This window comes from Ictalurus furcatus, chromosome 23, assembly GCF_023375685.1.
Source record: "Ictalurus furcatus strain D&B chromosome 23, Billie_1.0, whole genome shotgun sequence".
Lineage (NCBI taxonomy): Eukaryota > Metazoa > Chordata > Actinopteri > Siluriformes > Ictaluridae > Ictalurus > Ictalurus furcatus.
Window position 1 is genome coordinate 19,613,334 of NC_071277.1, and position 23,181 is coordinate 19,636,514.

The 23,181-nt window shown below is 41.5% G+C and overlaps 2 protein-coding genes and 1 long non-coding RNA gene across 7 annotated transcripts in view; 1 reads left to right on the forward strand and 2 right to left on the reverse strand.

Annotated features, from left to right (window-relative positions):
- smg5 (SMG5 nonsense mediated mRNA decay factor) overlaps positions 1-16,236 on the reverse strand; it is a 20,645-nt gene extending 4,409 nt beyond the window's left edge. Inside the window, exons 1-22 of one of the 4 annotated variants that reach the window (XR_008384421.1) lie at positions 15,798-16,232; positions 14,452-14,550; positions 14,230-14,353; positions 12,900-13,056; positions 12,531-12,620; positions 12,285-12,374; positions 11,500-11,578; positions 11,129-11,254; positions 10,781-10,849; positions 10,088-10,299; positions 9,858-9,995; positions 8,556-9,410; positions 8,295-8,458; positions 7,851-7,926; positions 7,546-7,721; positions 6,950-7,108; positions 5,836-5,895; positions 5,176-5,335; positions 4,408-4,498; positions 3,965-4,039; positions 3,732-3,867; positions 2,260-2,678 (exon numbers count right to left, since the gene is read on the reverse strand). Coding sequence is in view for 3 of the 4 variants with exons in the window: in XM_053611153.1 (XP_053467128.1) it covers positions 2,595-2,678; positions 3,732-3,867; positions 3,965-4,039; positions 4,408-4,498; positions 5,176-5,335; positions 5,836-5,895; positions 6,950-7,108; positions 7,546-7,721; positions 7,851-7,926; positions 8,295-8,458; positions 8,556-9,410; positions 9,858-9,995; positions 10,088-10,299; positions 10,781-10,849; positions 11,129-11,254; positions 11,500-11,578; positions 12,285-12,374; positions 12,531-12,620; positions 12,900-13,056; positions 14,230-14,353; positions 14,452-14,550; positions 15,798-15,862 (3,285 nt within the window). In the remaining variant the exon portion in view is untranslated. The other 3 variants (XM_053611153.1, XM_053611154.1, XM_053611155.1) reach the window with 3 other exon arrangements.
- Positions 5,659-12,517, forward strand: LOC128599518 (uncharacterized). 2 transcript variants are annotated; one of them, XR_008384427.1, is made up of 4 exons: positions 5,659-6,272; positions 11,111-11,274; positions 11,435-11,507; positions 12,253-12,517. It is a non-coding gene; the product is annotated as an uncharacterized LOC128599518 (long non-coding RNA). The 2 variants fall into 2 exon arrangements; XR_008384426.1 differs by lacking the exon at positions 12,253-12,517 and having other exon boundaries at positions 11,435-11,597.
- A 6,218-nt stretch (positions 16,237-22,454) lies between the features above and the next one.
- syngap1b (synaptic Ras GTPase activating protein 1b) overlaps positions 22,455-23,181 on the reverse strand; it is a 28,131-nt gene continuing 27,404 nt past the window's right edge. The window contains exon 18 of the mRNA XM_053611435.1: positions 22,455-22,922. Coding sequence (XP_053467410.1) covers positions 22,781-22,922 — 142 coding nt within the window. The 3' untranslated portion in view covers positions 22,455-22,780. The remainder of the gene's footprint in view (positions 22,923-23,181) is intronic.

Genomic DNA, 23,181 nt, shown 5'->3' on the forward strand with positions numbered 1-23,181 from the left:
CATTAAAACCCAATACAATTCCCATTATAACTACTGAAACCATTAGAGTTTCTGTAATGGTTTCTACTGTATTTCACATCAGGGGTGTCGTACTTTTATTATAAATCACAAGAGATTTGTAAACGATTACAATTCTTTTATTCCTTAAAACACCACCACGTTATACTTGTTTTCCGTTTATAGTTACGTCGAACGTTGGGGAACGTCCGCGAAACAAGTTGCTAAGTTACGGCTTGTCGTGTTCATAACCATGACGAAATTCACATTTCGAAGATATATACGCGTTCAAAACGTACAGTCTGGCTCTAACACCGATACGGATCGGCAGCTTCGATGACATCATTCTGCACTTCAGAGATTATATATATATATATATATATATATACACATATACACACACACACACACACACACACACACACACACACACACACACACACACAGAGCTTGTGCTATAAGTAAGCAGCACACTCCATCAGCACCTGAGCTGCTCCTGAAGTAGAGCGCAATTACAAAAGAATTGAGAAGATCCTTTTGGGGGAAAAAGCAGAAACTTCAAGCGGTACACGACTCCCAATGTGTAGCGTTCTCCTGGGATTTATGTCTGGACGTATGGGGGGCAACACGTCAGCAGGACTTCCCCCTCATTCCCCATTTCAGCCAAGCCACAAAGTTGGAACAGAGCCAGGATTCAGGACTTTCGAGTCATTTGACCCCAAAAGGAGGTCAGAGTCTGGTTATCTTTCGACTGGGTGGTACCACAGCCTCAGCCAAGAAGCGCTAACTATAGAATGGCCTGATGAGGCACAGGCAGGGGGCTGCACGAGACCCGGATCGTGTGAAGAGACGTGGTTTGGAGGCGGAGAGCTGCTTACACCCCCAACAACGTGACCTTGTGCTACACAGGGTTCGTTCCCTGGGATTAACGGAACATTTCTAGCTAGAAAACCAATTTTTTTTTCCCATGTTAGGTAGTATTGAATTTTAACATAATCGAGTGCAAAAGTTTGCACACCCCTATTTTCTGATACTGCTGTTTGACTCCTCCTAACACACCCCAACCCCCCCCCCCCCAAAAGAAAACCTTTCATCGTGACTTTCTCCGTCTCTAGACCTGCTTAGAAATAGGGAGATGATCCAAAAGTTGCTCTGAGAAAACAGAAATAAGTTAGAGGTAGTTATAAAGTAATATAAAGTTATAAAGTAACAATTCAAAAAAAATTATTTGTTAATATCTCTCTCTCAAAATATATATAAATATACACACACACACACACACACACACACACACACACACAGAGTACTGTGCAAAAGTCTTAGACATCCAGATCATATATTTATTTATTCTAAAGGGTTATCACACTAAATACTGACTTTGTTTAGTTTATTACTGTTTACTGATCTGCACAGTATTATCTTTTTAATGAAGAATTAAATAATGAGACAAAAGAGACAAAAGTCTGCTGCTTCTCTCATTTTATTTTTATTGTTTAACGCCTCACACATACATCAGTTTCCTTTTCACTGTGCGCTGTGGGACGACTACGACGGGGCAGCGATGGTGAACGGCGCACATATGTCTGAACAGAACTACCTTCACGTATGTTAACGAGAAAACCGAGAGGGCGAGATGACGCCACCTCCGCACGAAAACCTGTACTCCTGTAAGAGGCGCCGAAGCCCCGCCCCTCGTGTCCCCAGTCACTACAGTGAACCATACAAAAGAGCAATATGATGCGGGAACGACATAGAAAAATAAAACCAAATAAAACCGACCATCTGCTTTTACAGCTTTACATAATCTGTCTTCATGAACGTGAACATAAACACAATCATCACAAACAAGCCCAAAAATACTAAATAAAAAACAAAACAAAACAAAAAGCAGCCACGTAGGATAGAAAAGAAAACCATCTGAAAGAAAGTGTACATCCGAGTGATCCGAGTCCTTCGTGAACCTAGGAGTCAGGAGTCGCTTCGCAGAGGACCGGGATGCGAAACCGGACGGTCGTGCGCTTCTGCTCAAAATGTGTGTGTGTGTGTGTGTGTGTGTGGGTTCTGTTGCTCAGTCGGTTACCGAAGCATCACTAGTTAAACACAGACGCAGACGCGACTCCCTCTCGACAAGATCAGAGGAAAAAGATCTATAATCAAAAAAGTCTAAATTCTTGTTCTATATATGTATGTTTATTGTTTTTGTCTTCGTGTGTGTGTGTGTGTGTGTGTGTGTGTGTGTTTGAGTGTGTTTGTTTCTCATACTCGTTTCATCTGGTCATGATAAAACCAGGCACACTTTAAGCGCTGCTTCATCTCTCTCTCACTCCAACCCTTTGTGGAGGTTTTTTTTTTTTGCGTCCCGTTTCGGTGCTTTTCCAAACACTTCCGTATCGCCCTCCGTCTTTCCTTCTCTATTCCGAGTTCTTTATTAAACCCTGGAGATGCGACACAGACAGAGCAGTAAAATGGGGGAGAGGAAGAGAGAGAGAGAGAGAGAGAGAGAGAGAGAGAGAGAGAGAGAGAGAGAGAGAAGGAGAGAGGGAGTCGATGTGTGATTAGCTGAGCGCCGGGCTGAGTCCCCTGTCCCTCCGTCTCTTTCAGCCCATTTCCTTCCACTGCCGGTAAAATTTCACGATGTTCTTCAGCTCCATTCCTGCCGTGGCCACTGCCTGGATGGCCGACTGTCAGAGGGACGACGAGAGAAGAACGTTAGAACGTCGGAGAAAAAACAGTCACGAAGTCTGCACAAATCGATACGAAAAGCAGGACGCGTCTGTGTGTCTGCCTCGTCCGTTATTTACTCCGTTTCCCGTCATCGCTTACAACACAATTTAACCACAGTTTAAAATAAAAACAGGTTTTTAAAAATGCATGTCCTGACAGTTATATGCTAGTTTTGTTTTAATAGGAAAAGAAAAAAAAAGAAAAAGAAAAAATCTAATTTAAACAAACCAAGAAAAAACAAACTATAATGCCAGTTACATACTCATTTCTTTTTAAATACAAGATAAATAATAAAAAATACTATAAATAATAATAGTAATTATTAATATTATTATTTGTATCATATATATATATATATATATATATATATATATATATATATATATATATATATATATATATATATATATATATATATAAATAAAAGAGTATAAGCTAGATCTTTTTAACCAGGAAAAAAATGCATCCAAATTTAACATAATAGTAATAGTCGTGAATAAAAATAAATAAATAAATAAAAATATTGTCATGACTTCCAGAACATCTGCCCTGATGTGTTTAGGACGTGGTTATGTCAATCTTACGCTGCAGCGTTTAAATAAAGCTTTAGTGACGACGTAGATAATCACAGGTTTAATCCCGATAGAACGTTAATAACTGATCAAATGAAACGAACTGTTAGTGCACGTGCACTTTAATAATAAGTGTTGGTGCACTCGACGTTCTGTAGAGGCGTAACGACGGCGTTGACGACTTCAGCCGTGGGTTTAACTGGATTTAGCGCTGCGTGTGCACTAAACCCTGCGTTAGCATCGGGCCTGAACCGGGGGCACTGATTACGAGTGAAACCTCGAGAGCCTCTAAAAATAGGCAGGTAGACAGATAGCCAGGGGACGGCGTATCAGACAGCTGCACATACCGCCCGATTTAGCGAGCACAAATCAAACGGCGCGTCGCTCTGGCGTTCCACATGACGGCTTTTGGCACGGCGATTTTGCGTTTCCACAAACCTTCATGGGGGCGGAGCGGTCGGCGAGCTCCTCCACCTCGTACCCTGTCAGGATGGTCACCATGCCGGCCGTGTCCTCGTCTCCGCCCTGAGCGCCCGTCAGCTGCCGACAGCTGTCCACCATTTTATAAAGGTGCCTTTAAAAATAAATAAATAATAAATAAATAAATAACCCCACAATACGGTCACGATCGTCCGAAATAAACACAAAGCGCACTGATAACGGATACTCACCAGGCTTCAACGTCCTGTCGTTTCAGCTTATCCCTGTCGAAACTCCTCCCGGACTCTTTCTGACACCGGATATATCTGGAACAGGGACAAGGTGATGACACGGGGCCGTAATGTTCAGGTGCACAAAAATAATCTCTGCTCTGATCAGGCAAGCGAGCGGAACGTTCTAGAAGAGTGCTTCAAAGAAACAATAAAAGCTAGTCCTGACCTACCGATAGAGAAAATGTGTGCAACTGTTCATACGGTCAAGGTTTACGGACGGATGGATGGACGGAGGCCATGGTGTAAATGTAAACGTTCCGTGACGTCCCTGATTGATTAACATGAACTAAGTTACTTATTACGTTACTGTACCGACGAGCATCGAAGAACATGCACTCGGTCTGAAATAAAAATGATACTGATGCGTCCCTGACCAGAACACAGCGGAACAGCGCTCTTACCGATTCCCTTTTCTAAACTCGGACTCCAAAAACCGGATGCTGTCCCTCGCTCCAGGGTTTTCCTTCTTCAGGACATCGAGTCCATCAATGACTGAGGACAGAACACCATTTAAACATTTATTAATCACTTACACTGGCACTTGTTATACAGATGTGGAGCATGTGTGTGTGTGTGTGTGTGTGCACATAGGAATTTAAAGTAACAAGAGGCATTCAGGGAGGAAGAAAGCTGCCGCTCGTCTGTTTTAGCTAAGATGGAGCGACTAGATGGTTACATACTGCACACACACACATTTATTAAATGCTGTATATAATCACATCCTTCTCCAAAACAGGAAGGTTTTACATCTTAACTAAAACAGACAAGGAGCAACATACCCCTTAACACAGACAGATAGATAGAGATATATATATATATATATATATATATATATATATATATATATATATATATATATATATATATATAGACAGATAGATATTTAGATAGACAGATATATAGACAGACAGACAGATATAGATAGATAAAGAGATAGACATGTCAGAAAACATCTTATTCTGGAATCTGATTGGCTGGTAGAAGCGGGAGTCTTGGTCATCACGCACCATGTTGCACAGAAAGGCATTTATAAATGACTCATCTCTACTACACTGATTCAGATGGACTTCCATGACAACTGGTGATCCGAACTCTAATTCCAACTGCGTGACTCCACAGCGTTCCTCACACGGCTCGTGCTCGTAAAGCTGAAGGGCGAGCGTTCTGACCTGTGCGTGGGATGATGATGATGAAGCAGCCGCTTGCTGCCAGCTGTCGCAGCAGGTTCAGGTGTTGGCACAGAGCTCCCGTGTCGGGGACCAGGTACGGAGACATGGACGACTGGGCCTTGGGTTGCTGAAGACTGCCCTCTAGCTGGGACACCTCTAACTGTGTGCACACACACACACACACACACACACACACACAACTTAAATGAGCTTCTCAAAAGAAATAAGCTAATAAAGCCTGAGCACTTTTACATTTTATGTACATGCAGAAGTTCCTCAGAATCCCAGAGCTTGGCGATATGATGCTATAATATCGATATCGTGATAAATTACATCACGATACACTTTTCTGAGAAATATCACAATTGCTGCTTATACAAATTTGTCATGCTTTGAAAGATAATTACGAACTGATTAAAATTTAGTCGAGAGTATAGTTAATTAATAAACGATACATTATACTTTTTATCCGATTACAGTTACTTTAAATTCCACTGACACTGGAGACTCCTTCCACGCATGTCAAATACTTACAGAAGACTTGGAAGCGCCGTTACTATAGAAACGATAACGTATCAGAACATGTGCATGAGTACAATCCTGTGATAGGAAGATGAACTACTGACCAATCAGAATCAAGAATTCGAATGGGACTCAAACCTGCAGGCGGAGTTGTGCCATGTCCCTCATGAGCCTGTTCCTGCGCGCTTCCTCTTCAGCCTGCAGGAAACACATCATCAGAGTCAAACGACACGGCGACGACGTAACTTCCAAACCTCACGCCGTCACGAAAGTTGGACTTTTTAAACTTTTTCTTTCTTCCATTTTGTCTTTTTTTGTACTTTCCTAAACTCTCCTCCTCCCCCAATTTCTCAGAACGCCACATCTCGGGTTTCTAAAGCCTTGTCAGCTTGACAGTGCTCCAGAACAGCACGGCGGCACTTTAATCAGCGTTTGTTCTACGCTGTGAGGGCAGCGCGGTTGCCTAGCAACATCAGACTCTCGAGAACACCTCGCTAATATGACAAGGCAGCGCGAAAGGGAACGTGCTCTGCTCTCCACAGGCCTGCGTACCCTATCATTTATTCCGGCTTTAAGTGAGTGGCACTGCTACAGCGAAGGGGTTTTTTTTTTTTGCTGGCACTTTTTTTTTTTTTCTTACATTTATATAAACGATCTGTACAGGCGGCAGACAAAGTTGACGTGTAAATTAAAATGTCTTACAGAACCGGGTGACTTAAATTAACCGAAAAGCCTTCAGATCTATTCTTAGTATTAAGATAATTGCTCTTAGGCTTTAAAACAACAAAAACCAAACATGTATAAACATATACAGGTTTTAATTCTTAATAAGAACACTATCTGCTATATAATTACATAAGCAGGATGTCTGCAGGTATAATAATGCCTGCATAATGCCTTTTAAAGCAGGTTTTCCAGAGCGTAGATTTTCCGACGTGACGTTAAACCGTTTAAAAGAGATTTCACTGCATGAGAAATAAATAAATAAATAAATACCGAGTGAATGCGTAAAAGATGTCGGAAATCACAGCTTGTGTCGCAGAAAAGCTTCACGGTCGCTGAAAGCACTGTTATTATAGAAACGATAACGTGTTAGAACATGCTCGTTCATATAAACCTGCGTGTGTGAGAAAGAGAGAGAATATCTGTCGGATGACGCAGAGGGGCACCAATACTTTGTGCAGCGCAACTGATGGGCACGTTGACGCTCAAATCTTATAACCTCATGAACGCCGAGGCTCCGGGTTCTCACCATACGGAACTGCGCCTTCGCCTGCTGAACCATGTTCTCCTGCTCCGATTGGCTGATGCTGGTGAAAATCCCCGCCTCCGGGTTGTAGTGCAGCACGTTGCCTTGGAGACCGGTGAGGAAGTGGCCGAAGCTGCGGATGCAGCACAAGCGCACCACACACTGGCGGAAAAGCAGGAAACGAGATTTCGATGGGTTAAAACTGTACCTCGTAACAGCAGCGATCGATAAAGACATTTCTTACTTTTTAAAATTCTTAGGAGATTTAATAGTCCCCAAAGATTAAATACAAGGTTTTAGAAAATGAATCGAGGAAAATAAGAGTAAAAATAAACAAATAAATAAATAGTACAAAGTATTAAAAATAAATAAGTAATTAAATAAACAAAAACACAACGCATTGAAAATAAATAAATAAATAAATAAATAAGTGAAAGAAAGAAGACAGTGAAATTGAACTATTAAATTTTATAATGCTGTAATGAGGTGCGTTTGTGTAATTAAGCAATAATAATGATTAATTATCACTACTTTAGGTCAGGCAGGATTAGTTAGTGTGTGTTAATTTTAAACGGCGTGCCCGGGACGAGACGGTGTACCTCCTGCAGTGGGCTCAGGCTGGCTCTGTGGTGAGTGAAGTCGAGGCGGCGGTGTGCCAGGTTCAGGGCGGGTAGGTGACGTAGCGCCTGGTCCTCCGGCAGCAGCACCGTCTGCACCAGGTCCGGCCGCTCGCTACGGGCCAGCAGATCCTCCACCTCATCCATCAGACCCAGACCTGAAACACAGCAACGCTGAATTATCCAGTCACCGCCGGAACCTGCCGCTGGGAGCAATCATCCTGAGACGATTAAAGTGTTTGGGATTAAACACGTCTGTATTTAATAACGGGGTGTGTTCAACCGACCTGCATCCAGCACCTTCTTCCCATCAGGCAGTAAGTTCAGCAGCACTGAGAGACGGTTCCACAAACTCTGAGAACTCTGGGAAAAGCACAGAAAGCAGAAAGACCCCGTTAACTTACACGTAAGAAATCACAGCTCCAGGATATGACTGATAAGGAAAAAAACACAATACAATTCACTTTAAACATAACAGAGTTCACAGAGTTTATAATAATGTTATGAAAGAACTCATGTAAAGAACAAAACAAGCTAAAGCCCCGAAGGGAATTATTTTCCTGACGGAGCACACCCCAGAGTGTTTTGTTTCTTATACCCCGGCTGTTACTATAGAAACAATGATATGTAATATAAACCTGTGATTTGCGGCTGCTGTTATAGAAAATTAAAGAAAACACCCTCTGACCAATCAGAATGCAGCATTCGACAGCACTGTAAGGTTGTTGTACCTGCGCACACATGAGAATGATGTCAGTATTTGTCCTCATCCAATCCACGAAGACCTTCACCACCTGAATGAGGCCTTGGTTTGTCAGAATCCCGAGTCTCTCGGAAAGTGTTTTCTCGCTGTGATACGATTGGTTGCTGTGCTCGCTGTCCTCCGTGTCGACGTCTGGGGGAGGGGTGAGAAGAAAACAACGGTCAGTGCAAACAAACAGAGTAAAGAGAGACATTAACCGATATATACGACAACCAGAAAAGACGATCACCGTCATCGTTGGTTCCGTTAGCCAGCTCTGGACTCTTGTTACTGGTTGTGTCTCCGGGAGGGGGCGTGGATTCCTGCGAGGGGACGGAATCGGAGGCCACGTTGGAGCCGTGTGAAGGTCTAAGCAGGACGTTGCTGAACGTCGGAGCCAGACGGAAGCAGCGTTTGGCTTGGAAGAGCTGCGAGGACATGGCCTGCAGGTTGCTGCTGATGATGGGGTCGCTGGACAGCAGGGGGCCGTTGGTGGCGTGAGGGGTGGAGCCTTCGTCACAGGACGGACGCTCTTTCTTCTCCTCCTCCTCCTCCTCCTCTTCTTCTTCTTCCTCCTCCTCGTGTCGCTGCTCTTGCGCCGGACTCGACGCATCCTCAATGTCCTCCAGATCGGAGCGTGATTCCTGGCTGTTCATATCGGAGTCTGTCTCGACGTCGAACGCGGTGCCTCCCTCTTCCTCCTCCTCCTCCGACCCACTCTCCCAGACGCCCTGTTCCCCCGCCGCGTCCCGGCGTCCCTCTTTCCCCAGAGAAGAGTTCGCGGGGACCCCCGAGCCGTCCGTTCTCTGAGGCTCTTCGTCCTCCTCTTCGTCGCTCTCGAAGCCTTCGCTCAGGTCACTCTCGTCCTCGTCGCGAGCGCAGCGCCGCCGCCGCAGCATGGACAGACGCGAGTATTTCCTCTTCTGTTTCGGCTTCTCCTCGCCGCTCTTCTTCGCCGAGCCTTTCTTAGAAACCGCCGCGTCGTCGCCTTTCGACTCGTCTTCGTCGTTCTCGTCGTCTCCGTCTTCTTCCTCTATAGAGCCGTTCTGCAGCGGTCTGTCCTCTGAAGGAAGTGTGTTCGTCTGCTCTCTAGGATCAGCGTCATCTAGGAAATTTGAGGAAATTTATGTCATTTATCCCGCCTGTAACACGGTTAAAGATTAGCACCAACGTTTTACAGACTCCTTCTGCCAAACACGTTAAAACTGCAGAGAACAGATGGCTAAACTACACACGCTGTACCTGCCACCATTTTAGATTTTATACATATCTAGTTATTTCGAGTCAACCTGTGTCTATACCTCAGGTTTGAAGCTTCTAAACAGTTCAAGAAATAGAGGCTTCGAGCGTACACTGATAATACAGTACAATAAAACTACAAATAATAGTTACGAGTTACAAGTTTGTAGATTTTAGCCGTTACGCTAAGAATGAAATCATAACCCGATTTTATTTGTCTCAGGGCTAAAATATCCATTCGAATATAATAATAACACATTCAAAATACACAAAACAAAAGAAGAAACCCGAGACGTTCGGTGTTATTTCCTACCCGCGGCGTCGGTGCGTAGCGGCGGGACGTCGCTCTCCCCTTGTTCGAGCTCGGCTTGTAGCCGGATGTTCACGTGGTTCACCAGATGGGAGAAAAGTGCTAGCGTGAAGGCGATGGAGGCGCTGTACTGCTTCGAACCTGAAATCAGATCAGCGATTTAATAACAAGAAAAGTGCTAAACATTTCACTAATCAGCACACTGTGATAGACATCCTTCACTCATCTCTCACCTCCTCTCTTTAAGCTGTGCACCACCATAAGGCAGATCACCACCATTTTGAAGACCAGGCTGTCGGGCAGCACGCTGCAGGCCTGATCGTGCTCGTCTTCCTCCTCGCTGACGGACTGGCTGCCGGGACTCGGCGTGGGCTGGTAGAACAGCACCAGGTTAAAGTCCTCCAGGACTGACTGGCACAGCGCCGTCAGTTCCGTGTCGATCACGCTATGCACAAAAAAACGTGGCGGTAAGACGTCTGTACCGACGCCACATTCGTCTAAACACTAACTCGGAATTTCCGACCTCCGACTAAGAAAATCCACACTTAACTCGGAATTCCTACTTCCTAAAGATCAACGCCAAGTGAATCAACAAGGCTGCTCACAGCATCAACAACACACAAAGTCAGTTATACCGTATATAGTAGTGTATAATAATAGTAATAATAATACACTAAATATCCGGGTGATAACTGGGTGCAGGTCACGTGTCCAAACAAATCTTTTCATGATACATTAGTTTTTACTTTAAAAATATAATATTAAAATTGTTTTCCCCTCGTTTTCAGTGTTAAGTCATTTAGTTTTTATTGACATAACTGAGCACAGAGTTGTTGTTTTTTTTAAGCAGAAAAACTTTTAGTATAGTATCACGATTTGACGTGTGTCGTATCGCCCCGCCCTTTCTTCACAGAGGTTTATCTTACCTGTTCTTGGGCTGCAGTAAACTTTGGAGGTACATGAAGCTTACGAGGAGTCGCTTGATGTCCTTTGATCTGAAGTGGAAACCGAATTATCATCATTATTATCATTATTATTATTATTATTTGCTTTCAAATTATCACGAATTTGTAACAAGATGAAAAACCGCATAAGAACATCAACGATTAAATAAAAAACTTTGCTAACATTAATAATATTCCATCTTTCGCTGGAAATGTTATTCCTTTTAGACTTTTCATTATATCCGATATGCGATATAAGACTTAGATATGCGATATCTTCTTTATCTCTCTCTCTTTTTAAAATCTTGTTAGTGAGGCGTGAAGGCCGACCTCTGGCGTGACGGTGAGAGCTTCTTCATCTCTTGTTTCTTCACCTGATGGTACATCTTGGCCGCTTTATCAAACAGACGCTTCAGGTTCCCGTAGGCTCCCTCGAAGGGCGTCTCGGACTGAATGCTGGCAGACAGGAAAAGCAGGTTAGACGTGATTTCGCTCTCACATCTCACTGTACTTACCGCATTCGGCATGCAAACACGAGCCTGACATCCATAATATTCATTAACTTTAATTTCAATAATAACTATTTTAGAGAATGTGGTGTGTGTGTGCGTATTATATTTATATATTTTTTCCTAGAGCTGTATAAAGTGGATGCACTGCCCTCTAGAGGCTGGATGGAAAATTGTATCCGAGCCACTTACCAGCGCAGGTAATAGTACGTAGCTTCTACGTTATAAAATTTACTTCCAGCCAGAGTACCTAGCTGATTAAAAGGCATTCCTGTCAGACAAATAAAGACAAAAAGATTAAAGATAGGAACAATTCATGAGCCTTCATTTATTCCTTTAGAACATACTAGAGATGAGTGAAATAGCAAAAATAATATTAACAATAATGATATTATTTATCATCGGCATATCGCCCAGCGCTATGCATCACGATATACAGGTTAGCAAACGAAAACTAACATTCATGATATCTTTGAATGATTGTCTACAAATAAATTTAACAGCAAAAAGCCGAAATATTGAAAAAAATATTGAAAAATGTGTGTAACATCAACTCAACTGCTTCCAAATTCCACTCAATTTGTGATTATTAAAACGTTAGGGAAGTGATCACGATACCAGCGATATCTCAGAAAAAGTGTATTGCGAGGTAATTTATCGCAATATTTTTAATTATATCGTATCGCTCAGCCGTACGCTCCATATTGAATTCTCCTAACAGCAGTGATAGGGAATAAAAGCATACTGAATTATATTTACTATGAAAGGAAGGATAAAAAAAAATTTAGTTTTATTGTAGAATATATTGTTGATTCATACGATACAAGATGACAACGTGCACCCTGTTGGAATTTACCCGCCCCCCACAAAAAAAAAAAAAAAAAACCAACAACTAACATATCAAGTCATATCAATAAAACAGTGATAAAATGCCTCCTGATGCAGAATCAGTGGCGTGAAAGCATGATGCGTCTCACCAATGGTTGGCGAGACGGACAGGGCCTGGTGGTAAAATCGCTCAGCCAGCTGCTCGGCCTCCACACCTGCCAGCTCGTTCTGATACCGCGCTGCACATGACAAGAAGAAGAAAAGGCAGATTTCACTTTCATTTCCTCTTACACAAGTACAACTGCTTCAGGTCTGAGTCAGTACAATCTAATACAACGAGATACAAGCTCCCCGACATTCACGCCAATTCTAAATCCAAAACACGAAGGATTTACCGAGGTCACCCAGGTACACGAGACATCGATGACATGCCATCTGTGCCCACTCCATCTCCTTAGGCGTGGCAGACACAGGCTTCTTACGACCTATGGGCAAGAAACACGTGTTATTTCATAAAAACACTTCAATTCTGCATTCTGATTGGTCAGAAGGTGCTCACGTGAGTGCAGACGCGCTACTTAAACGGATTAAAAAAACGTGTGTAAATGTTTTTGCGTTTTGTTTTGTTGTTTTTTTTTTACAGTAAGGAGACGTTTATGTAAGATTTACGGAAGGAGTCTCCAGTGTCAGTGCTTTGTAACACTCAGAAATAAAGCTGGAACGAAGTTTTACGCCGTGGACTGCGCGGTTGCCGAGGTTCTCACCGATGAGCGGGTCGGTGACGTGCGTCCAGTCGATGCAGTCCTGCAGCTCCAGCTGGTAGTGGGACTGGATGTAGAGCAGGAGGTGCTGGTAGAATCCGACTCCAGCGATCAGGTGAGTCCTGTAGGCGCACTCCAGAGCACTGCGGCTGTGAATGTGCTGCACGGGGAGAACGATAACCGAGGTCACGACGCTACGAGAAACAGCCTACAAACACCTCATAATGCAAATATCTCTTAATATACATCAATACATCTACACACACATTCACCGCAATAATCCTCACTCCAAATAGCCGAACATCACACGCTTTTAAAATTTATTATTATTTTAAACCATGCTTTGTAATTTACCTAAACACCAAATCGTTGTTTATTTATATATAACAAAGGTTTCTATATCCATGTCCCATATAAGAAATAAAATTAAAAGAGATTATCTGATATCGTTTGCTTTAAAAACTACTCTTTTTTTTTTTTTTTTGAAACTGAAGCGCTTTTCAATTGAACTCTTTCACGTACAAAAAAAAAAAAATAATCACTTGCATTGTGAATAAATACAATAAAGTATAAACATAATAAAATCAGGTCTAATCAAAGAAAAACAAGGTAACTCTCTTTATATGTAAACATTTCCAAATCCAATCCTTGTTAGGGAATCCGATACCCGATAACCCATCTGCCGTGTTGTTGAGGTATCGGTCCGACACGGATACCGGATATCAGATCAGCGCGGTCCCTAAATAAAACACTCGGGATCATGCCGTTATAGGAAAGTAATCAATGACGGGACGTTGTGATGAATGAATGAACGTGCGGAGTTACTGAGTTGATTCTTTTCCTAGAAGCGCATGTCTCTGGGGTGATTTATTCCTCTTATACCACAGAGAGTTGCACCCAGTTACAGTACCTTTTTTTTTAACCCTCACAGGCCTACTTTTGCCCCTTTTCATAAGATATGTGACTGTTTTAGGAGTTTTAGATGACTAAATCTAAAAATAAATCGTGGGGGGGGGGGGGATGAAAATTAATCAGCAAATAAATCAAAAGAAATACAAAGCAATCAAGACAAAAATAATAATAAAAAGTATGCAAAGTTATGAGTGGAATCGTCTCTCAGATTTAACACGAGTCTCTACGCCAAATAATTTGTAAATGATTCAGTAATATGGAAATGAATGCGTCGTTTATTATACATAACTGAGCAATATGTCGCAGTGGGTTAATTAAACAGTGACTCGTCGTACTTTTTAATCCGTTTATATACCGTCAGAGTAGCTGTGGTGGAAAATTAATCAGTCCCCACCCTCACTGTCTCTATAAACATCAATACCTTCTTGTTGGTCTTGATGACTTGAATGACCTCGTAGTAGACCTTCCTCCAGAGCAGCTCCTCCGCCTTGCGGCCGTAATCCACCGGGTGCAAGAACATCAGCTTTACACACAGCTCACGCAGTCTGGCAGGAAGGAAATTATAATAATAATAATAATAAAAAAAAAACATTCAGAACAAATAAAGAACCTGGTAAACTAAGTGAGCCGAGAGCGTTTTTACTTGTTCCTCAGGCTGATGTTCTCCGGCTTGAAGACCTCCCTGTAGGACGACTTGCTGCCGATGATCACGTCCAGCTTGTGTACGGATTCCACCACGGCCCTAAACGGAGAAGCACAAAAAACTCAAATAAATAAAATAACATCTACGCTACAAGTGTATAAGAGGCGCAAAAGCGAGCTCCATGAAGACCCGGTGTGTGAAGGTTGGAAGAAGGTGGAAGAACTCAAGTGTCCTGCACAGATCCCTGACCTCAACCCTACTGAACACCTTTGGGATGAACTGGAGCCTCCTCACATCAACATCAGCATCTTACCTCGACCTCATTAACGATCTTGTTCATTTGTGAATGAAAACAAATCCCCACAGCCACGCCCCAAAATCTAGTGGGAAGCCTTCCCAGAAGAGTGCAGCACATCAAAACAGCAGTAAATCTGGAATCTGGGGTGGGTCAGAGGTGCACAAACTTTTGGCCATATAGTGTATTTAAAATTCTCTGTACTACATTAAAAGACCGTGAACCCAAAATACGGTTCACAATTAAGAAAACTGACGTGAAGTCATCCTGACAACCTCAACCCCGTCATTGTGCCTCTCTCTCTTACACACACACACACACACTCTTCCTTCATCTTCACATCATCACAAAGCTTAGATGTTAATGAGCTTTCAAATCTGTTTGATTAAAGGAATTTAAAAAAAAAGGTGTCTCATGTATGCGAATCGACTCTCAAGTTAAAAGGACCGACTCCGAGTCGACTCGTCCTCAAACGATATAATCACTACAATATACTCGCGTGAACGGACATGAAGACTGAAAGATCCAGTAGGATAGCCTAGATTTAAGGTTTATAAAGATATTTCAGTCAGATATAAGGTGAAACTGAAGATAAAGGTGGTTTTTTTTGACAGCTGTCATCAGATCAGGGAAAGAACTCTGGCATGTAATCCAAGATAATAAAGATAATGACTCTGGGATTTATTATTGTCTGGAAATATGGTTTAATTAAGAAAGTTGGAAATCCTCGCATGTTGTACACTTACTAGTAGACATTTTATTTTAGTAGACTTATTTTATTTTAATATTCAGGTCCTCCTTTTTGGTAGCCAAGTCTACAGAGTAGATGCCTACTAACCAGATTAGCTCATGTTCGGTTGAATAACTAGCTAGCATGCAAAATGTTTATAATGTAATAAATTGAATTACAAGGTAATTAACGTAAAGGATAATATTAGCTAGGGTTGTCATTAGCGAGGCAGTTACTACTGTTGACGTGATTCATCGGTCTGCTATTTAAGCTAGTTTACATGAACGCAGTGTTGGAGGTGGTGTTGCTGTTGTTTCTCACCTGTACAGCCGCTTGATGTGAAGGATTTTGGCCTCTGGCTCGCTGTCTTGTCCCGGTCCGCTCATTCCTGCGGCTGTTTTCGGCTAGCTTTCAGATTAGCACACCGAAACCCAAGGCGCTGATTCAGGCTCGCGCGCCTTGTCTTAGGTTAGCTAGCAAGCTAGCCAACGTTGAGCAACGTTAGCTTTCTAGCTAGCTCCCCGCTTCTTCCGACTATTTAAACGGACTCGCTGTGGTTCCTTATGCCCCTTGTCGCAGGCCTCTTTACCCATTCGTTCGGAAGTCGGGCAAAGGACGGACAAAACCGGGTTCGCCGTAGGTCAGCTGTCACGCCCCGGACTGTATTTGATGTTGTTCCCCGTTCCAGGAATCGTTCCGTGAGCGGCCATTTTTCCACAGCGACCGCTCCGGTCTCGCGAGACTTGCGCTGTTTTTTTTTTTTGTCCCCCCCAAGTGACCACTTGAAGTATCGCGAGAGTTGCGATTGTTTCCACCTTGACCGCTCCGGTCTCGCGAGATGTTCGTGGACTTTTTTTTTTTAACGTTTATTTCAACAATAATTATTTCAATTGTTCAACAATATCGCAACGAAGATGATTCAAAATGCTCAGAGGATACAAATATGGTAGAGGAATAATTCAAAAGGAACATGAGTGAATTTAAAAAAAATTCACCCCCGCCCCCCCGCCCCCACTACACCACTACACTACTACACTCAAAGACTATGGACATGTCTAATTGTCAGATAACTAGGAGTAAAAATAAAAAAGTACAGAAAGAATATTTGTGCTAAAATCATAATTCATTTAAGGTACAAAGTGCATGATTCTTTTTAATGGAAAAACAAACAAACAAACATTCAAACAAAAATTGACTTGGGGGATAAAATCCTCTATAATCTGATATTCCTGTGCTGTTCCTAGTCACGCCGCCAATCTTGTAATTGGAACTGGTGTGAAATGTGTACGCATCCATCATACGGCAACTCGGATACGTCAAACGTCATCACACCTCGACTTTAGGCACAAAAGAAGTTCCAGTGACAGGCTAAAGCCAGAAGCCAATCAGAGAGGAGACAGAGAGACGAGCAAGAGACCGTATAATCAAATAAACATGAAACTACATTGGTAATAGTGATATTAAAAGTATTATTAATAATATTATTATCAAAATCTGTATCTAATTAATGGACACCCTTTTAATCCCGTTTTAATACCAACTGAGTACTGAGTGATGTGGCTTTTGTCGCAGATGCGTGGGAAGTTGTTTTCAATAGAATCTACGTGATTATTACTGTCATAACCTTTTTTACAATTGTTTTTCATCATATGTGTCAAAATACTGTCACACTGAGGTGACATTTCATCACACGCTGGATGTTTGTGAATGTTTTCACGCTCATGTGACAGACAGACAGGTAGATAGATAGACAGACAGATAGATAGATAGATAGATAGATAGATAGATAGATAGATAGATAGATAGATAGATAGATACAAGGCAATATAGACACCTTCACATAATGTTATGATAAGAATTAATTTTTATTCATCTTATTAATTTCATCTCTGTGATTCACCCACCCCAAATATAAATACCTGCTTATTCAAAAAAAAGATAATAATAATAATAATAATCATAATAATAATAATAATGGAAATGAACGCATTATTTTCAACAGCATTGAATAAACTAAAGGATGAGAATAGCAATCCCAATCATTATTACATTAATAATAATAATAATAATAATAATAATAATAATAATAATAATAATAATTACATTTCAATAACCAGAATATCAACATTCATAACAAATCCATAAACATTAGCAACACTCCAAATTGATCACTCTTTCCATTAATATATATATATATATATATATATATATATATATATATATATATATACATATATATATACACACATATATATATATACATATACATATATACATATACATATATATATACATATAAATATATATATATATATATATATATATATATATATATATATATATACACACACACACACACACACACACACACACACATACGTACACACACACACAAAAAAAAGAAGAAGAGAATTAAATCCTCAAATATCTGCCCTTTTCATAATAGATAATTTTTTGGGGTGGGGCTTATGGCTTGTCAAGGAGAATGGATATGATTTTCTTATGGCTGACAAAGGTCAAATGAAGATTTAGAAGAAGGAGGCACATCATGGGAACTCCATCCATTTCCAGGGATTAAAGATTAAAATAAATCATTTTAAGAAGAAAAGCAGGGAAAGGGGAAAAAGTGTTAGGTGTACAAAAGGTCAATAGAATAAAATGGGACGGTAAATATCTCGAGGGGTTGACCTTATAAACGGATTCGTCTGCAGCTCAAGGCGAGCCTACACACACACACACACACACACGCACGCACGCACGCACACATACACTGGAGCACTGAAAACACCCAGCTGTAAGAATCAACAGCCATGAAGATGAAAATTAATCAGAAATATTGTTATATTCCGTATATAGATAATATATATATATATATATAGATATATACAAACATTGCTTTGTCACCTAGAAACTATTACAAAATGCCCCAGTCAATGAGAAAATGGGTGCAAGCTCGAGGTGTGCGGCAGCGTAATGGTGATGCATCATACGTCTCAGACTCCGTATGTTAAGTCTGTGCAAAAAAGTGCTTCCAAAGACACCCGCCTCGAAATTGCCACTTCGTTTCCAAATAAATAAAAAATACAAATAAAAAGAAAGAAAGGTTTCCTCCTCTCGGACAAAATACATTCTGTACAATGCATATATATATATATATATAAACAAATCGTATTTACATGTCCACATAATATATATACCCATACATAAGTATATACACAAACACTGTACACACACTGTATATACACACATTCACCCACTACACAACATTGTTTCAACTGCAATACATACCTGCAACTGTTTAAAAAAAAAAAAAAGGAAAACAAAAAAAAGAAAGGAAAATGTCCAGGCTGCTCGGCCATGAAGTCCAGAAGTTAAAGTTAAAGTTATCTCCAAATCCCAGTGTACTCTCGACTGCCATGCGGATAAACAAAAGACAACACTTCCTCATCCGGGATTTCAGGATCGGATAGTTTGTGATAAAAAAAAAAAAAAAGATGAAGAAAAAGAAATCCATCACTGCGACGTGGGAAGTGTCGAAGTAGGGGGAGCAGGTTAAAAATGACAAAATCCAAAGAAACTTGCTTCTCAAACAGTTATTTTTCTTCTCATCAAAGTCTAACTGAAGCACATGTGATAGTGTGGCATGATAAATAAAAGTAAATAAATAAATAAATAAATAAATAAATCAGGCATTTCCATTCTCAGTTCGTTTATATCTGTCGGTTCTTTTCACTGTTATATAATTATATGCATATTTAAATATTTAAATACCTCGAACAAAAAGACTAAAAAAAAAGAAAGAAACAAAAGCACAGAGAGCCGTAATGAGCAGAACGAATCTGTGGATGTCATGTCTTAGAAGAACAGCACCTTTTGAAACACCCATGGAAACGTCTCCTTCCCGCTGGATGAGATGTTCACGTAGATTTCTTTTTTTTAGAGAGTTGTGTTAATTCGTAACGCGTTGCTCAAATGTTTGAACAGACTAAGAGACTGAGATCATCCTCGAAACGCCTTTCCCGCATGCACATCCGAAAGTGATGTGGAGAAAGCTGAAAGTCCTACAAAGTCCGAGAAAGAGCAGGAGACTGAGGGTACCTATGTTCTCTTTGGGTCACCTGGGGCTCAAGAGCCTCAGTTTCCTCTGTGTCAAGCGAGCGAGTCACGAGACAGCGCCCTGGCGTTAAAGCCGCGCCATCCCGAGGACGGTCCTAGCTGAGGCGTCCAATTAGATTCCAGATTGTCCTCCACAAAGCTGTGCGATTGGCTGGTGGGAGAGAGACGGGATACAAAGAAAAGTAGTGGAGAAAAGGGATGCAGAAGTGCGAAGAAATCACTGCTACTTCTTAGAGAAGAGATGGACGGACTACCCTGCGCTAAGCTATGAAGCAGAATGTTTACCTGAGTCTCTTATTCCTGTTGCTGAGGTATATCACCGACCAGAGACCCTGTAGACCATGTTCCTTCAACCATGTCTCTAAGGATTTTATTATTACTGAATTTTAAAAACTTGCTTGTAATATAGCCATAAAATAAAGGCTTGTGGGGAAACAAAAGGTAATCAGTCCATTCTCTTCTCTAGACTCAAAGCTAATCTTCAGAGTTACAGTTAAAGATACTAACGCTTCTCTTATTGTGCAGTTCATCTTTGAACCCATTTTCTCCTTTCAGCCTGTTATATTAGTGCATCTAATTTCTTTCTTTCCTTTTTTTTTTTTTTACAATCAACACTCAATTCCAACTCGATTCGAGTGCTTCGCAGCACAAGCACGAGTCCTATAAGGCCTATAGGCTTACAACAAATTAGTTATAAAAGACATTTCAAAGCCTGCTGCATTGGATAAGCCAGGTCTTGTCATGATTATGACAATATAACAGGTTTATCATGATAACATGAATAAAATGGACATGAAATATAACACGAAATCTGCAGACACGTGACGTGATTCTATATAGTATGTATGTGTATATACAAGAATATAAGGTAGAGCTGTTGTACGTGCAGATTTGTCAAGGTAAATGTTTGGGCACTGTAATCAGAGGTGCCAACATTTACGGTTGCTAACTAAATCCTTGCTAACCTCCTACAAGGTTTTTAGCTAAATCAGCATTCAGAGCGAATGCGGATTAAGCCAATTCACTGAAGGGGAAAGGACGGTGGATGCGAAAGGCGAGCATTTGTAACCGCTATGGAAGCGGTTACTTTCGTTTCACCGACTTGACCTGTGATGTCACGAGCCTTGGTCTTGTGAGCCAATAGAAAAATATGCAGTAGCTGCTTATTACCAGACTTTTTTTGTACCTGGAAAAAAAACCCTACTGTAGCCATCCCGTCCATTGACATACATTAGTTGTTTTTTTGGTTTTTTTGTGTGTGTAATTCTGTTTTATTCTGTACGCTTGTTAGGATTACATTAGGACAGTTAGTACTGGCACCTCTGTATAATTATAGCTGAAATGTTTACTATTGGTTGAGCTACGTAAAAAAAAAAAAAGCCTAATAAACTATAGCCTACGTAGAAATGTAACTGCGATGACAATTATTAGTTCACTGTGTCAGATCCTACACCAGTGGGAATAGTTATTAATACATGTACTGTAAAATGCAAGGCAAAAAAAAAAAAAGCAAAACGATATTGTTTACAATATGATCAATTCCTCTGTTATTGGCCTACTGTCGTATTTGGATATGAAGACAACCTGACAGAGACCACCTCATGTTGCATTCATGAAACATTGACCATTCAGAGGAGCAATGAACAGCATGGCAAGACAAATGGACAACAAGGAGTTGGGGGTGAAGGGGATGAAGGGGGGTTAATGGGAGGCAGTGCTATGAGACACGGATTTCTGAAATATCACTGTTTTTTTTTTCTTAGTCTATAGCACCAGTTGATCACACACAGGTTCTGAGATTGAGAAGAGAGAAACATTGCACAAGTCCAGCAAGTCTACTGAGGCAGCTTCCTCGACTTCATTTCAAATTTCGAAGACCAAGAGCACTTCTCATTAAGCGTCATGTTTAAAAAAACGGGGGGGGGGGGGGGGGGGAGAGAGAAACCACATCTTCTGCTTTCGAAAGGAAAAAAAAAACTGAAAACGTTTCCCTGTTCCAGATCACAACATCGTCCAAGTCACTTTAACGTGAACGTGCGAGATGCGAGATGCGAAATGGAAAGGTGTTGTTGAGATTGTTATTCTGTTGCTCGTTTGAAAACCCTGTTGAAGGAAGCAGAGAAGGCACTAAGGAAGCCAGACGACATGACAATACAAGCGTATCTGCTTCAGAAGGCCTTGAAAGCTGGCATTTTCTGAACAGGTTTAGACCTTTTACCCACTTTGTTGTTGTTGTTTTTTAGAGAATTGTATGTCTTTTTGTTTCACACAGCACTCAAGAGGTCATTTACCCAGCTGATTGTTTAAAAAAAAAAAAAACCCTAAATTCAGGAATTCAGATCATTCACAAGAATCACCCACATTTGGTTCAATGAACACCACCATACCATGTCATTCCAGAGTTATATACGATGGAAAAGTTGTGGGTTGTTTTGTTTTTTTACATTAGTCAAAAGGAAATATGAGATCCATCCACCGGAGAGCCCTTTAGTAGTTTGGTGTGGATGGTGTAAGGATGAACGCCTCCCCATAAAGATGTGCCTCATGCAGAAAAAAAACGATGAAAAAAGGGCAGAAGTAAGGGATGTTATCATTCTTCATTCGGATTGGCGTAGCGCCGTTAGAGACCTGCTCCCCCTCCTAATCCGCTTCCCATGTTTGATGTTGTTGTGGTCCCGTTTGCCACAGAGGCTTTTTGGTTGCCGCGCATCTCTCCGTTCCGGCTGAGGTGTGTATGAAGTGGGGAGTGAGTGGGAGAAGCTACTTTGGGGGGCGGGCCTCCGTTCTGGGGCGGGTTGTCGGAGGAGATGTCCGAGGGAGAGACTCCAAAGGCAAGAGCGGCGCTCAATTCTCCTCCGCCAACACTCACACCGGGGTCTGGAGAACCCAGGGAGGGAAGCTGCTCTTCCTAGCAAGACAAAGAGAAAGAAAGAAGGGGAGGGGGAGGGAGAGAAAATAGAGGAAAGAAAGGACACAAGGAGCATTTGAAGGACAGAAGGCGGATGAAGAAAAGATAGAAGGAAGAATGAAAACATAACACAGGGAACAGGGGAAAAAAGGATACAGTGGTACAAAGGTTCAGAACCAAAGAAGACAGAAGGAGAGAGGGAAGAAGAAAAGAAAAGGTGGGATGGACAGGTCACAAGGGATGGGAGAAGTAGCGGGAAGGGAAAAAAGAGGAGAATGAGTTACACGGCCGAGGTATGGGAAACATCCATAAAAATGCTCCAGAAGGGAGAAATGAAAAGGCACGTAGAAAGAGAGAGAAGGAAAGAGAGAGAGAGAGAGAAAGAGAGAAGGAGAGAGAGGGATGAGGGAGGGATTAAAAATCTGGGGTTGATATACAAGGTCAGTCGAGCGGGTCCACTCCCCTCCTCTCCCGATGCTGCACTGTGCAGACGAGACAGGAACATCATGTGGTGTCATAAATATTACACTAAGACGAATGCAAAACAACCAAAAGCACTTGCTCACAGAGAAATTCTTAAACTCTAGATTTTGGAAACCGAGGTTTGAATACCAAAATAACAAATGCTGATGATTTTGCTGTGCAGGGATAGGAGTAGCAGAAAACATTAGTGAGAGACAG